At 42.7% G+C, this 16,018-nt stretch overlaps 1 protein-coding gene across 5 annotated transcripts in view; it reads left to right on the plus strand.

Annotated features, from left to right (window-relative positions):
• Positions 1-16,018, plus strand: part of FBXW11 (F-box and WD repeat domain containing 11) — an 81,529-nt gene that overhangs the window by 52,829 nt on the left and 12,682 nt on the right. For all 5 annotated transcript variants that reach the window (XM_053380674.1, XM_053380677.1, XM_053380673.1 and 2 more), the window contains 2 exons: positions 7,943-8,129; positions 9,125-9,215. In XM_053380674.1, the coding sequence (XP_053236649.1) occupies positions 7,943-8,129; positions 9,125-9,215 (278 nt within the window). The remainder of the gene's footprint in view (positions 1-7,942; positions 8,130-9,124; positions 9,216-16,018) is intronic.

The following is a 16,018-nucleotide window of genomic DNA, read 5'->3' on the forward strand; positions in this document are numbered from 1 at the left end:
CCTGTAGTGGGTCGCAAAACTCTCTATGGGAGGCACGTCCAAAGTCTATTTTGGGGGTCTAGTCCAGCCCACTGGTCGGTTTAATCTGGCCCCAATGGCAGTTTTTTTCCTGGGGTAAAATCCTAAAAAAATCTCAACAACTTCAATCCTCAAAAAAGGTCAACAACTTTGGTCAGCCCTTTGGTCAGCCCTCACGGCCATTCACTTCATCAAATCTGGCCCTCTTTGAAAAAAGTTTGGACCACTGCTCTATGGCATGGAATAAGTGAAAAGGATAAGTGACAAGTGCTCCATGGGCTGCTGTCTGAGAGTGGCAGGTTGATGCAGCAAGCAAGCAGGTTCTGAATCTAAAAACAAGCAGAAGGTCAAAGCTGTATAAATTGGTAAGCGGTTAGACTCATCAGTATTAGGCTCACCAGACAGGCAATTTTTTTCTTTTTAAAGGTAGCCTTATGGTTGGCAACGGGCTGGCATAGTTTAGTTGAGTCTGCAGAAACACTCTATGTGACCTTGAGGCTTTGCTTTGTTCACCCGAAACCTCTGCATGCCTTTCTCAAAATTGTAGGGGCTATTACTTACAGAGATGTTGTAAAGAGAAAGAGCAAACATAAAAAAAAAAATTCTTATACAATGGCGTGTGTCCTCCAGAGGCATCCTGAGAGATCTATTTCTAGTATATCTTTCTAAAACATTTAGTCAAGAACAGGTCTGTAGGCGTGATAATGGGCTTACCTGAAGAAATGAATTTTTGGACCTTTCCTTCTCTCTGCTATACATAAGGGTACCTGCTGTTAGCCTCCTTTGTCACTTTTCCTCACTCCTGATTCCATAGTTTTTTTCCATGCTCTTTCCATAGCCTGGATCTAGCTCTAGATCTAGTTGGCACTTTCCCATCTTTGGTAAGAAGGTGGGAGGGGCTTTTTGCAGGCTAATACAGTGGTACCTCGGGTTACATACGCTTCAGGTTACATACACTTCAGGTTACAGACTCCGCTAACCCAGAAATAGTACCTCGGGTTAAGAACTTTGCTTCAGGATGAGAACAGAAATTGCATGGCGGCAGCGGGAGGCCCCATTAGCTAAAGTGGTGCTTCAGGTTAAGAACAGTTTCAGGTTAAGAACAGACCTCCGGAACGAATTAAGTACTTAACCAGAGGTACCACTGTACAGGCATAGGCAAACTCGGCCCTCCAGATGTTTTGGGACTACAACTCCCATCATCCCTGACCACTGGTCCTGTTAGCTAGGGATGATGGGAGTTGTAGTCCCAAAACATCTGGAGGGCTGAGTTTGCCTATACTTCTGTGGCCTTATTTACAAGGCTGGCCTATGCCTATTTCCTGGCTGGATGAGCCTTGCAGATATGGACCATGCCAATTTAGTAGTCCTGAAACCTTACGCCTTTTTAAAGCCAGCTGTAATATTTGTTCTCCTGTTTTCCACAGTCTTTTGTATGCAAATTTTAGACCATCCATAGCAAAAGGCACTTGGAATTGCCGGAACACCATTGATCTCTGGAGATATTTTACCATCTGACATGTGCCAGCTTTGATTAAATATTAAATGTCTTGATTTCACATTGCAGTATCTAGAATCTTCAGTCATGTGCTTTAGAAAATTTCCATTGCCCATTTGGGGGAGGGAAGATACTAGAATTTAGGATCTTCTAACACCTGGCCTTTCAATATACTTTCTGCAAAGGTTTTGTTTGGTTTATCTTCACTGAGCAATGAAATGCCTGTTGTTTGGGCTGCATGAAACCTTGGTATATGATACAAATTGTGCATTCTGTATGAAGAGCAGTTTCCCTTTCCTGTGACATGTTTGGTTAGTTTGCAATTGTAAGGATGGTGTTGTAATACTAGCACTGTGAGCAAGCACCAAGTGGCATTGAAAGATTTGTGTTCTGGGGCAATCTTAAAATCTTACAAATCAAGAGGGGGGAAAAGATGTTTGCATAATCTTGATTATGGCACACACATGGCCTTGGCCGATTATCCTGTCAGCTGTTCTGAATTAATCCCATAATTGGCTAATGCCACATTAAAATAAAATGTTCTGAAAAAGATAGTCTCATATAAACTTAAATAACGCTCAAGTTGATCTCGCTTGCTACCATCCATTCTGGATTTTGCACCTGTCCGCATGCAGACAAGATGGAAAATAGTTGTGGTCTCTGGCTTCCTTTGAGTGGAAAAAGTGATAATTATGATATGAACTTTCAAAAAATGGTGGTAGAATGTTTAGTTTGCATAGCCTGTTCTTGTCAAGTTAGTTTGTGGTTAGCAATGAAGGCGTATGCTTCAGACGAGGCAAGATGTATTGTCATGCTGTGAATAAGATGTTGTTGAAATAGAGCCTGGAATTGACCCTGCAGGTGTTGTGTTTAGATAGCCTCAACTTTTCTTACTGCTGGGTTATATTTTCTTGAAAGTTTCGCTGCAGTGTACTTTTTCATAGAACATCAGACAGAAACAAAGTCTTGTGGAGAAGGAGTGCTGCAGCCTGAATAACTGTACCCTTTTGCATTTTTAGCTGTTCTCCACTGCTTAGTTTGCTGTATGAAAAGGCAGTTTGCAACAGTCTCTCTTAGCACCTAGCAGGCTTGGATTGGAAAGACCATTTTGTTCATTGAGTTAGCTCTTTGCCCTTGAGTCCCTGAGAGAGCATTATGTGACCCAAGTGTACCTTTTGTTGTACACCAGGGTATAAGTTAATGGTTTGAGATATCTGCCACTAGGCAATTCTTTCCTTTACCATAGTAGATGATTGTGTTGGACTCCAGATTCCCATTGGCCATAGCCAGCATTCCCTGTGGGTAGGGGTAATGGAAGTTGAAGTCCCAACAAAAGCTGGATGGCTATAAGTTACCCACCCTCGCTTTATAACCAGAACAGTGTTAGAAATTCACCAGGCACATTTTGCACCTGGCTATCAACCACTTAAGGGACGCGGGTAGCGCTGTGGGTTAAACCACAGAGCCTAGGACTTGCTGATCAGAAGGTCGGCGGTTCGAATCCCTGTGATGGGATGAGCTCCCGTTGCTCGGTCCCTGCTCCTGCCAACCTAGCAGTTCGAAAGAACGTCAAAGTGCAAGTAGATAAATAGGTACCGCTCCGGCGGGAAGGTAAACAGCGTTTTCGTGCGCTGCTCTGGTTCGCCAGAAGCGGCTTAGTCATGCTGGCCACATGACCCGGAAGCTGTACGCCGGCTCCCTTGGCCAATAAAGGGAGATGAGCGCCGCAACCCCAGAGTCGGTCACGACTGGACCTAATGGTCAGGGGTCCCTTTACCTTTATCAACCACTTGTCATCAAGTGAAGATGTCCACATGGCATCTGACGTCTCCACCATCTGGAGATGCATGCCTGTGGATCCTTGGAGCTTGACTGTTTTCATACACTAGCAGCACACCTTGTAGAATTCTGTCTGTGATATTTTATCTGCACGATCAGAATATATTTGAGGAATCAAAAAGTCGTAGTGAAGAATATGACTCTAGAGCTGTCTGGCCCCAAAATGGCAACTAGACATTCTGTTTTGATGACTGTAACCCTGGTTTAAGAAGCTATTTGGCACCTAGTTTATATATCTGAGTTTCTAACACTCAACAAGAAGGATAAAAAAAAAATCCTTATGTTTAAGGAGCAAAACTGACCTGGGGCTATATATAACCTGCACAGTTAACTTTGTTGACTTTGCAGTTATCCTGTTTAGGTTTTATCTGTTTTTATATTGAGTAACTTTCAAACATGGTCTTTTGTGGCCCTAGGAAAGAGTTATTGAGAATATAAGGTAAATCAAGAATTCTAATACAGTGGTACCTTGGGTTACATACACTTCAGGTTACAGACTCCGCTAGCCCAGAAATAGTACCTTGGGTTAAGAACTTTGCTTCAGGATGAGAACAGAAATCGTGCTCCGGTGGCACAGCAGCAGCAGGAGGCCCCATTAGCTAAAGTGGTGCTTCAGGTTAAGAACAGTTTCAGCTTAAGAATGGACCTCTGGAATGAATTAAGTACTTAACCCGAGGTACCACTGTAAACTAAAGTAAGTTATATTTAAGGGGGGAAACCAATAATTTTAGGTATGGAATACTGTTTTCTGTTTCTATATGTAATACTAAGTGTAATATATTAAATATTGTCAGAAGCCAGTCATGTCACCAGCAGTGTGTGTTCTTTTTTTAGTACTACAGCAAACCAGGCACACACATGTCTGTGAACACTAATTTCAGTAAAAATACATCCTTTAGTTCTGTTCCACATGGGATAAATCACTACACTGTAACAGTCATCAGGATTTATTTGTTCTGATTGGTTCTTTCCCACATGGGAACTTTTGTTTTAAAAACGATTCCGTTAAGATAAAACATGGAGAGGAAGGCAGGAAAGGATATAACTAAAATCTAACCAACAATACTTTATGTGGAGATTTTATAACCGGCTCTTCAATTTCCAAAAGTTCCCAGAGCAGGAGCATCCAAAAAATATCTGTGCAATACTGTGCAATCCAAACCAATCTGACATAATTAAAATCAATACAAAATTGAAATCAATAAAAAGTGAGTGTAGCCTGATATAATGGATATAATGGATAACTTACAGGTATGCTAACAAGTACCTTGCTCAAGTGTGTGTGAGATGAAAGAGAATTTCACCATCGTGAGACCAACTGTCTTCAGGAGCAGTCTTCAAGTAGTTTGGTCTCCCCTCCAAAGAAGTTACTGTGTTCTGGGGTCTGGACCACATGTTCCACTATTTTTGACTATTGTCCATGCTGGCTTCGTATGATGGGAAATGAAGTCCAACAATATCTGCAGAACCCAAGGTTGGAGAAATCTGTCTTGAGCTGTCACTCAACTTCTGAATACATCTGCATGGCTACACTATAGTGGATGAAACATAAACTGAGTATTATAGCATTTTAATTAATGTTTATTATCTTGTCCCTCAAGTCTGCTAGAGTCGGGAACTTAGCTCACTACCACTTTGATCTGTGGGATGCTTTTGATACAACTGTTCATGCAGGCTATAACATCTGTTGCAGTTTTACCTTCCTGTACGCAGAGAATTAACTGGTGATAAGGAATGCTCCTTAGTCTTTTTCTGTGAGGATTCTGGCAGGTCTGCCTCTTACTGGCCAGAATAGGTAGACTCCCATACATTATAACGCCTGGCCAATACCTATAGGAGGATGGATTGGTCTACCTTGAACTGTAGAAACTGAAGTGTTTAGCTTTTTAATTTGGGCTCTGATTACTCATAAACTGCAACCTCAGCCTATATAAGCAACCAAAGTGTCCAAAGGTTGAATGTTGCTATTGGAAAGTGAGCTGCTGCTAGCTTCCATTATAAAGTCTTAGTTTCATCCATTAACTTTGGATTATAGAATTGTTTTGGCCTGCTCCACGCCAATTTTGCTTTACCACAGGAGAGAGGATGCTTGTGAAGTCTGAAGGAAATTAAACTGTTTTTGAAATGCACAAGCTGTTAACATTTTTAAAATTTTTCTGTCATCTCTCAAAAGCTCATTGCCACTTCCGTCTTCCCATCTAATAAAGTCACCACGGTTAGATGCCGCTGGCGCACTTCATTATGAATAGCTTTTGTGGTTGGTACTTTTGTTTTTGTCTTCCATCTGTGTTGAGGAGGAAGCTTTGCCCTTTGATTTCAGCTGCCCCTGAACTATATAATGTGCAAGAGCACAATAGTTTCCTCATCAGATGCCAGAATAGTATTGACACAGGGTTGTGGGTACTCTGTGCATCAAGGAAAACTGACTGGCCAGGTATTGAACAGACATGGCTCATGCCATCCTCGCTTTATTCTGACACTTCAAAGCATGGAAGGGGTTATAGTTCTGAAGCCTCTTCACTGACCACTGCAAATCATACTTAGCTTCTTTTTCTGGCTTCCAGCGGGGCATTAGCCACACTTTACCAAGCTTGTCTTTGCAGCCGTAACGGCTTGAAACGTCTTGAAACATCAAAGCCGGGATTTTCAGGCTACTGAATTCTGCAGCCATTGCCAAATTATGTGGTGGTTTTCCTTTGCTGGCGTAGAAAGTGCATATTATTGGTTGCTAGGCTTGTACATGTTGAAACTTTAGAGCAGCGTGTCTAGTTCAGGATGGTAGCACCAGCTACTGAGCTGTTACTGCAGGGATGGCGTCCCCTGCTCCCGAAATCAGTTTCCAGCCAAGCAGTGCAAAGACAGAAGAAAATGCACCAAGAACCAATACATCAAAGAGCTCCGAATCTCTTTCAAGAGACCAGGAGAATACTTTCCCATTATATCCACCTCCACACTTTCTCAATGTTACCCTAAAAATGTGTCAGGAATGAAAGACCATGACTGTCAATCTCCTGCCTTCCCTAGTACTATGTTAATTGGTTAATAAAATATCAATAACAGTTGAATCCTTTTGGACAATTGTCTCCTAATTCTAGTGGAGAAGACCATGACATTTTCCTGACCCAAAGAATTTATCCCAGGACTTCTTGCTGGAACAGTGCTTGGGGGCTCCCCACCCCACAAAATAGTTATCTGTAGGATATGGGAGAACCTTGGGGCTCCCTGCCCCCCCAAAAAGAGGCTTGGGTCTCTGTTCTACAATTTGGGTGGCTTTTCAATTTGTTGGCCAACCAGCATTTCAGTGTTCTAACTAGTAAAATACCATGTTTTTTAGATAACCAGTAATGGAGTTTGAAAAGCCAAGAAAATAATAAGCTTGCCAAGTTCTATCCATAACTCACTAGGTTCCTGGGAAGAGGGTTGTTAAGAATCAAAACACAGGCAGTCCACATGGTGGTTAATTCAACCATGCTGACTCTTCCAGGCAAATATACTAATGTGTTAGACTGAAGGTTTGACACGTAAGAAAAGACCAACAAGTATGTAATGTATGTGGATGTTATGTGTGTGGATGCACAGTTATTTTACTTTAGACAAATGCTCTGGAGAGAAAATGGCTTGAGACTTCTAGTTGAATGTAGATGCTAGTCTGATCCAGCCTCTGCTTGTGGGCATGCCTTTGATAAAATGTTTTTTTAGAAGCCTGGTAACCAATGTTACCATAAAGAGCGAAGGCCAGGATCCAGAGCAGTATGGAGCTTTGAACTGGAATGGCAAGCTCCTAGCCATATGGCATGCCACTTTCAAAACAGTTTTTTTTGGGGGGGGTGATGGGATCTGTTCTTAGGGGGGGGGTAAAAACTTCACTGGGAGTAAGTGAGCCTTTGGGTATGCTTAAAGTAGCTCTTTGGATCCCAGTCCAGGCATTTTTTTCAGATAACATCATTTGGATCCATAGGCACTTTGTCACATAAGCCCAAGAGCTCCTCAAAGTCTATCACAGTGCTGTGCAATTTGCTATATAGTCAGTGTTACATTGCATTTATCCAAAACTGTGCAGTAATAAATTGGATGTAAAGGTAAAGGGACCCCTGACCATTAGGTCCAGTTGTGGCCGACTCTGGGGTTGCGGTGCTCATCTCGCTTTATTGGCCGAGGGAGCTGGCGTACAGCTCCTGGGTCATGTGGCCGCATGACTAAGCCGCTTCTGGCGAACCAGAGCAGCACACGGAAACGCCGTTTACCTTCCAGCTGGAGCGGTACCTATTTATCTACTTGCACTTTGACGTGCTTTTGAACCGCTAGGTTGGCTGGAGCAGGGACCGAACAATGGGAGCTCACCCCGTCGTGGGGATTCGAACCGCCGATCTTCTGATCGGCAAGTCCTAGGCTCTGTGGTTTAACCCACAGCGCCACCTGTGTCCCATAAATTGGATATAAATATGTGAAAAAAGGCTAAATCTGTTGTGTGTGACTTTCCCCCTGAGGCAGTACAGCTTCATAGCATGCGCAGTACATTTGCAGGCAAGAGAGTCATTGGCTATGAAAAGACTGACAGTGATTTCTTTTTCTTTTCTCTCTTGCTAGAGCAAGGCTTAGATCACATAGCAGAAAATATCCTCTCCTACCTTGATGCCAGGTCACTCTGTGCAGCAGAGCTGGTGTGTAAGGAATGGCAGCGAGTTATTTCGGAAGGAATGCTATGGAAGAAGCTTATTGAAAGAATGGTACGAACCGATCCACTTTGGAAGGGGCTATCGGAAAGAAGGGGCTGGTAAGTATCTGTGCAAAATTTGTTCCTTTGCTTTAGAACAGAAACAGTTCCAAGACACACTGGGCACATCTGGGCAACTTAAACTCTTAGTAGAAAGATTACATGACAGTAAATGACTTCAAAAATTGGTACTTGTGTGCTCTTACTCCCCCTTTTTTGGTCTTCAGCCTTCTTGCTCCTTGACTACCTTTCTGCTGTAAATAGCCATTATGCCAACCACCTTAAGTGTGCATTTCTATGAGGTGGTAGAATATGTTAAACTCCATATGAGCAATGTAACTTGTATGCAGCAGAAATGCTGGGAGTGGTCTCCCAGAATTACACCCATACCCGGGCATGCTCCCCTGCGCCATCAAGATACGGGAGGAGCCATGCAAGCCATAGATGCTTTAGGCCCCACAATTCTTTGGGTGGAATTTAACATTGTACTATTGCAAACATTCTGTCTGCACAAGCATATTAGCTTGCCAGGCAGACCGATCCTCTCCCCTTACCTTCCCCCACCCGCTTTTCTGGATGGTCTCCTGACACAAATCCTGAGCCAATTTCAGGGGGGTCACACGAGGGGGTGGGAAGGCCTGTTGTGCAAGTGGAAGCCTTCACACAGGTCTTCAGCTGGCAGGGTTTGTTGGGTGACTCCTGCCCTTTGGTCTTGCTTGGGAAGTTGAGGTGGGTCCGGCTTCTCTGCTACTATAGGAAAAGCAAATCAGGAGGTATGCAAGAGCTATGCAGGCCCATCCTTATCCATGTCACTGCAGTTGTACGTACTCTTACCCCCAGCTCAGGTGATGCGCAGGGTTGTGGGTTGGTGGGGCGTAAGAAGAGACGGGCAAATATAACTGGACATCCTCCACTCGTGGTTTGTTCTTGCCATAGCAACAGTTGACTTGTCAAGTAGCCAGCTTTAAGGACTATAGCTTTTACCCTTAGTGCATTTTGCAAGGCTTGTTGTTTCTAAACGCGAAATTTCACCTCTCTCTTCTTTATTATTATAGGGATCAGTACCTGTTTAAAAACAGACCCACAGATGGCCCTCCTAATTCATTTTACAGGTCACTGTACCCAAAGATAATACAAGATATAGAGGTATGTTTTCGAAAACCTTGTTTTAAACTGTACTGAGTTTGAAGCTGCGTTTTCATGAAACTTCATTCTTTTGCCATGCTTTTTAGAAATGTGTTTCAGTGTTATGAGGATCTTCGGTAGAAGTATTTAAAAAAGAATTATGAGAACGAGCAGCCGTGGATTTAAAGAATTGTGGATTTAAGAAGTGTTACCGTAAAGTAAGGAATTGAGAAATGTGAAAGTATCAAAGCAGAGTAAGTAAGTTGATGTGATAAACTCACAGTAACTTACTGAGTTGCAGGGGAAGAAGCTAATGTATTCTGATCCAGGTTTTCTGTGCACATGGAGCTGCTCTGCAGATGGTGGCCACTCCATTTATTACAGCAGAGGCAAAAGATCCATGTCTGCGTTCTTTTGTTCTCTCTGAGTTTGGTGTATACGTCAGCATTTCTGTGCCCAGAGGATCAGGACTCTTGGCCTTACCGAAAGCTGAACAGAGCAAAGCTTCCAATATTTGCAAATCTCTTTACTCAGTTACAATTACTCAAATAGAGCACAGGAGAATTTAGCTTAGCCACTAATCCTGCCCTGTCACTAGAATAGGGCCAAGTAACTATTTCTGCTTTAAAATAATAAAAGTATTAGTAATATAAGTTTAGATCATCAAATTTCTCCTTAGGGGTTTCTTTCTAATAGCATATTGCAAGCCTGATGATAATTGGAGTACATAGGTCTCAAAGCTTTATTAGCATGAGAATTTCTATTCTATCTAACCTTTGTGCTTTGTGCTTTTCTGGTGGTGAAAGCAAGGGAGAGGGCAGTGGTTCAAAAACTGGGAGAGGAGGTTTATTCTTTTTCGCCCATTCCAAATGGGTGCTTAAATTGCAGGGGCGGGAGGGCAAAAATGATTGGCAACCTCTGCTCTTTGTTACTTACCCAGCTATAATAAATAAATAAATTTATATAGTATAAGTGAACATTCCATTACAACTTACAAATTAAATTAATTAAAGACAAGGTGCTGATAATGATTGACTGGATAATGCAGCCTGCAACATTTCAGCATGTTGTGCTCCCAGACTTCAGTAGAAAGAACATTTTTGTACCCTACCCACACTCAGAATAGTCATACAGTGGTACCTCGGTTTTTGAACGTAATCCGTTCTGGGGGACTGTTTGATTTCCCTCCCCCAAGGAAAAGAATTGATAAATTTAGAGGATTTTATTTCTTATTTGAAGGGAACGGTCTCTTCAGACATCTTTGTTTATGAGTAAAAGGAGAGCATTTATAGCTTTTTAGTAAGCCTGGGCGATATATCGCCCAGGACCGGTATGAGAAGCAGACCTCAGTGTCGGCTTCACTCAGCAGTATATATCGCTGAGTGCAACTGCCTTCACGCTCTGCCCTCATATGTGGCAGAGGGAGAAACAAGCTGTATCAGTGAGGCGCTGATACAGCTTGTGCCTCCCTGTGCATCTTGAAACTGCTTGACTGAGGTGCGTGCAGCTGCCCTTGTCTCAATCGAGCAGCATAGCTGTCAACTTTCAGATTTGAAAATAAGGGATCAGCAGCCTCGAAAATAAGGGATCAGCGGCCTCACCTGTCCCAGGGACAGTCTACGGGATATCTAACAATCCGGGATAGCAGCGGGAAACAGTGGGAAACGGCGCTGGAATAAGGGAATTTCCTGCAAAAAAAGGGAAGGTTGACAGCTATGTCGAGCAGTCGGCACTGGCTCCAGCCGGGTGGGGGCTCCCTGAAACTGCTCAGCTGAGGGGAGCGTGGTTGCCGCTCCCCGCAGCGAGCAGTTAAAGGAACCCCAATGTTCCGCCCGCTTGCATGAAATGCACGGGGGCTGTCTCAGCTGGGGAGGGGGAACCTTCTCGATCCCCAGCTGAGCTGTGCAAAGAAGTTGCATCATCCCAGCCTGCAAGCGCCTCTCAAGGTGAGAGCTGGGGCAGTTTCACCCAGTGTCTCATGAGCAGAGGCCAAGGCATCTTGTTTTTTTCAACACTGCAGTATTATTATTATTATTATTATTATTATTATTATTATTATTAATAGATAGATAGATAGATAGATAGATAGAATTTATATACTGCCCTGTAGCCGGGGGTCTCAGAGCAGTTCACAGAATAAAATCAAGATATAAAACCACAAAATAAAAATAAAAGCAACAACCCAATAGCCCCCCCCCCCACAAAAGAACACATTTATATAGCCAAACCGCAATGTTTGGCTGGCGATACACCATGATGTTGAAAAGCTGGTATCGCCCAGCCCTACTGTTTAATGGCTACAGTAAAAAGATTGGCAGTAAGGTACAACGTAATACAAATAGTTTTATTAAATCTGTTATTTCCCAGCAGTCAATCTTTTTTTATTTGTTTAAATTTGCAACCTGCACAGTTTCCAAAAGGTTGGGGCCGCTCATTCATTTTAAAAATGTTAATAGAAGTAAATCAGACATGAAAAATGCTAAGAACCTTTCCTAGGCTCTCCCCTCCTGCTGCTAGAAGCTAACAAAAAGAAAGTTTTTCAAAAGATGCTTAGGCTTGGACGTCAACAGATCACCAAGGAGCAAAAATTACACTACCGTGGAGCAGCTATTTCTAGTGGGACACAGAGATCTGAGGCACATAATTTTTCTTGCTACTAATGTGAGCGGGAAACTGTTTAATTTATTGTGATTAGGTACATCAGTGCACTGATTCAGTTTAAAAGGAAACTGTTAAACTCAACGGCAGTGAGGAATTATACATAGCAGAGTTGTAACCTGGCCTTTTTGACCCCTCTTTAAATTTGGGGCCAAAAATACATGCAGCTGCAAGGAGGAATTGGCAAGTGACAGTGTAGACTTGACATCAATGTGTGTTTAATCCCCAGCAAAAGTCTTATAAGAACACAGTGTTGTGCCTAAAACGCACAACATTCCATTGTGTTTGGGAGGGGCAATTATTGGAAATAGGTAAACGGTTTCTCTGCTTCCACAGTGGCAGGCAGTTGAGGGCAATAGTTTTATGAAGAGGCTTTCTTGCATTCAGGGTGGTCCAATAACTTCTGGTACTGCCTGGACCCATTGTGCTGACCTGCCAGATTTAACTGTTTTAGGAACTCCCTTAAAGGGAAGACTACTTTTGGGTTCTTCCCAGGAAATTTTATTTAGGTATGCAAAACTTGTTTTTGTGGAAATCTGACTTGGTTCAGTTAATCATGTGCTTGGACACAGTCCCAAAATATTGTAGTACAATTTGACTCTTATTAGCAGACTGTGTTAATAGGCAGATTGCCAGGTGTACTGTTGATCTCCCAATTCTAAATCCCTGGGCCTTTTCCATATTATCCATGATGCTGGGCCAAATTCTTCATTATTCCTTTAGAATTAGTACAGATATAATTTATTCCTCATGAGCAGTTACAAACACTATTTTTTGCTCTCCTGTCTTGTGACATCTGGAAGCTCCCTGTCTCTCCCCTCCCCTGCAAGATTTTGAAGTGAGGATGGAGAATGTGGCCAGACTATTAAAAAGATTCCACTTATTGGACCCAAGGAAGGGAGGGTTAAAATATCCACCTACATTCCCTCCGTCCGCCGAGACAAGATAGAAAAATGGATATATATCCAAGAAATTGACCAAGAAATTGAGGCATTATTCACTACAAGGACTTCTGGGCACATCTATTGCTTGATTTTCAGCATATTTGCAGCCATGCTGGAAAGATAACACCATGAGCAATATGCTTACTCGGAATAAGTAGACTAAAATGGAATTGCAGCCCTGTGAGCACTTGATTGGAGAATCTCTGCCCCACTTGCCCTCAGAGTTCCTCCTCCTTCCACCACCACCACCACTGCCACCACAGATACTCTTATAGCTGCTATGGAGCTGTTTCAGGTGCTGTCTAGGGCAGGGACCAAAAATGAAAGTTAAGAGCTACACACATGCAGCCTCCTTAGTGCTGCCTTGCGTTATGGAGATCATTATTCCTGCTCCTCTTGTTCTTCCTTCTAATCAAAGTGACAGTAACTATTAAGGCTTACAACGAAGACCGAGAGCCACTCATGCAGTTTCTGTGGCCGTATTCTTTTTACGTAGTATGGTGCTACGAATGTTGCAGAAAGGCACCCTTTACTTCTAGGCTGATGTCAATAGCTCTAAGGATTAGTTCTCCGCTCTGATGTAGTAGATCTGTTGTCCGGGTGACACCACTCACCAACTGCAGGACAGGCACATATGACTTGACCATTTGTCAATACAAAAAACAAGCTCAGTGAAGAAAGTGAGAATATCAAAGAGAAGGCTAGGCTGGATTTCTCTTTCGCTTAATATGCTTGTTTCTCTATGGAGGGTTTTGATTTGTTTTGTTGGTAAGAGCATGATGTCATATTAACCCTCAATTGCACTGAAACAGTATGGTCCAGACACGCAGACTTCCCACTTTAGTAAGAATTACATGTCTGGCTAGAAGCCTTTTTTTAAAAAAGAAAACCCACTTGTTATTGTCATAGTAGGGCAGTACAGAACATAGTACAGCAGTACATAGTACAGCAGTGGCCCTAGACTCCTGAAGGCAGCTGTAAATTACAAGGCTGATAAATTGGAAAGACCATCCAAGGTCATTTTCCATAGCTGATGCTAGAACTGCATGCATTCAATACTGAAATAAATAAAATAAGCAATCAGGCAGCTCAAATTCTGTACTAAGAAAAGCTGGATTCCATAACCCCTATAAAGTCTGCAAACTTTGCATAATTTCCCTCCACAATTCTGCCATTTTCAATATGGAGGATGCAGAAATCTTGATGCACATCTTAACGAGAGGGGAAGACTCGTGTGGGAAAAGGTGCTCCCTAGGGGCAACGCCATTTAGGTCTTCATAGATCGCACCCAGAGCCTTGGAATGAGACCAGAACTTAGCCAATACAGCAAGAAGATGACTTAATACGCCCCACCTGAGCCCAACTCCTGCTAAAGGCCAGGCATCAGGATTCTATCTGTACAATCTTCAAGGGCAACCTCAATTAGAGTATGTTGAAACAATCCATGAGGCATCACAAGGCATCAGTCACAAGTATGGCAAAATGAAAGTGCAACAGTGCTAGGTGCTCCTGGTTCTTGGTTTTGTGATTGGCCTGTCATGCCTGCATCAGATCTGCATATATTAGAAATATGCTTTATACCCGCAGCCTCCAATGTGCCTGGTTACAGAGGGCTGCATTCAGCAGGGCCTTTTCCTGATGGTCCTCAAAGGGCCCACCCACTCAGCTATATTTAGTTCTCTCGAATCCTTCTGCTTTGTAGTCGCATATGTTTCTACTCCTGCCAATTTCTGTGCAGCTGTATACTTTTTGTGTATTGTGGCTACTTTCCCAGTATACTGGCAACTGACACGGCAAAGGGGATTTTACAAATTCTCAAAAATACAAAATATTTTCCCACAGTAGCAACACCACATTAATGTGTCTCTGAAATCACATCTACTCATAGAATTAAACTGTGCACCTGCATGGATCTTACTGATTCACAGCTCTCTGGCCCGAGGATGAATAACACGCTCCAGTTGCTTTGATTTGCAGCCCACATTTTCTTCTGGTAACTTTATAAAGGAGCTTTTTAAAAATCTGAAAATTGCACAAAATGGAAAGCATGTTTCTCCCTAAACCCTTAGGTAGAATTGTTTTGACTGGTGTTTTATTTGGTGAACAGGCGCTTATGTGCAATACCTCAAGAATCAGTGGCATGCCAAAATATGTGACCGATTCAAGTGCCCACGTGGCCGGTGTGGGGAACTGTAAACAACTGAAGCACATTTGTATAACCATATGAATTAGCCAGTTAATACTAATCAACTGGGTTTCTGTGTTGAGTACAACCTGAGTCTTGCAGGGCTATTTTATGCCCATCCAACACAGACTGAATTTATTTTAAATCTATGTTTCAATCAGTGGTTTGAAGGGGAGAAAAGACAGGTTTATATCAAGTTCCCCATTTTATAATAAATGCATTTCCTGGGAGTGTTTATACTACCTAAGAGCACAGTCCAGAACTTGTGGTCATGCAACTCCTGTGCCTTTTGTACCACCCATTTGTAGTGGGGAACAACTGTGAAATTTACAGATTTCTCCTTGGCTATGTGTTCACATGCAGAAAACAATGCAAGGTTACTTGTTTTAAAGCAAAGTTAGGTGTGCACAATCTGGAATTATGGGTGATTAGCTACAGGGCAAAACAGTGTTTCCCCATGAGAGGGAAAGTAAATGTCCACGCTGTTTGGCTGTTTGCCATACTAGTAAATATATAACCTACTGCAGAGCTTTCCAAACTTTTCATGTCGGTGACACACTTTTTAGACGTGCATCATTTCATGACACAGTAATTCTGTTTTACTAGCAAGCCAGAGGTTAAACTAACCCCTTTCCAGCCCTGTTAGGAGCGCAGGGAGAATTCACAGACACATCTATACACTGCAGTCGACGCACTAATGTTTGGACGCAGTCGACGCACACAGTTTGGAAAGCTCTGACCTCTATTCCCTCTATTTCCCTCTAAGTTTGGAGAGGAGTTAAAAAAATTTTGTTGCCAAAACTGCACCACTGCTGCACCTGAGAGACGTATAAGTAGACATGGGGGATACTGTAATGTTTACAAACCCCCCTTTTTGTGGGATGGAAAACCTCTGTAGGGAGTTGCAAACCCCACAAAACAATCCAAGACACCGAACGTTGAGTTAAAGCAGGTAATTGGGGGAGAGAGAGGAATTAGCGGTCTGGTGGAAAGTTACTGATGAAGAAGAAGAAGGTGTGGTCATGGCACAACAAAAT

The sequence above is a fragment of the Podarcis raffonei genome, chromosome 3, assembly GCF_027172205.1.
Source record: "Podarcis raffonei isolate rPodRaf1 chromosome 3, rPodRaf1.pri, whole genome shotgun sequence".
Taxonomy (NCBI): Eukaryota; Metazoa; Chordata; class Lepidosauria; order Squamata; family Lacertidae; genus Podarcis; species Podarcis raffonei.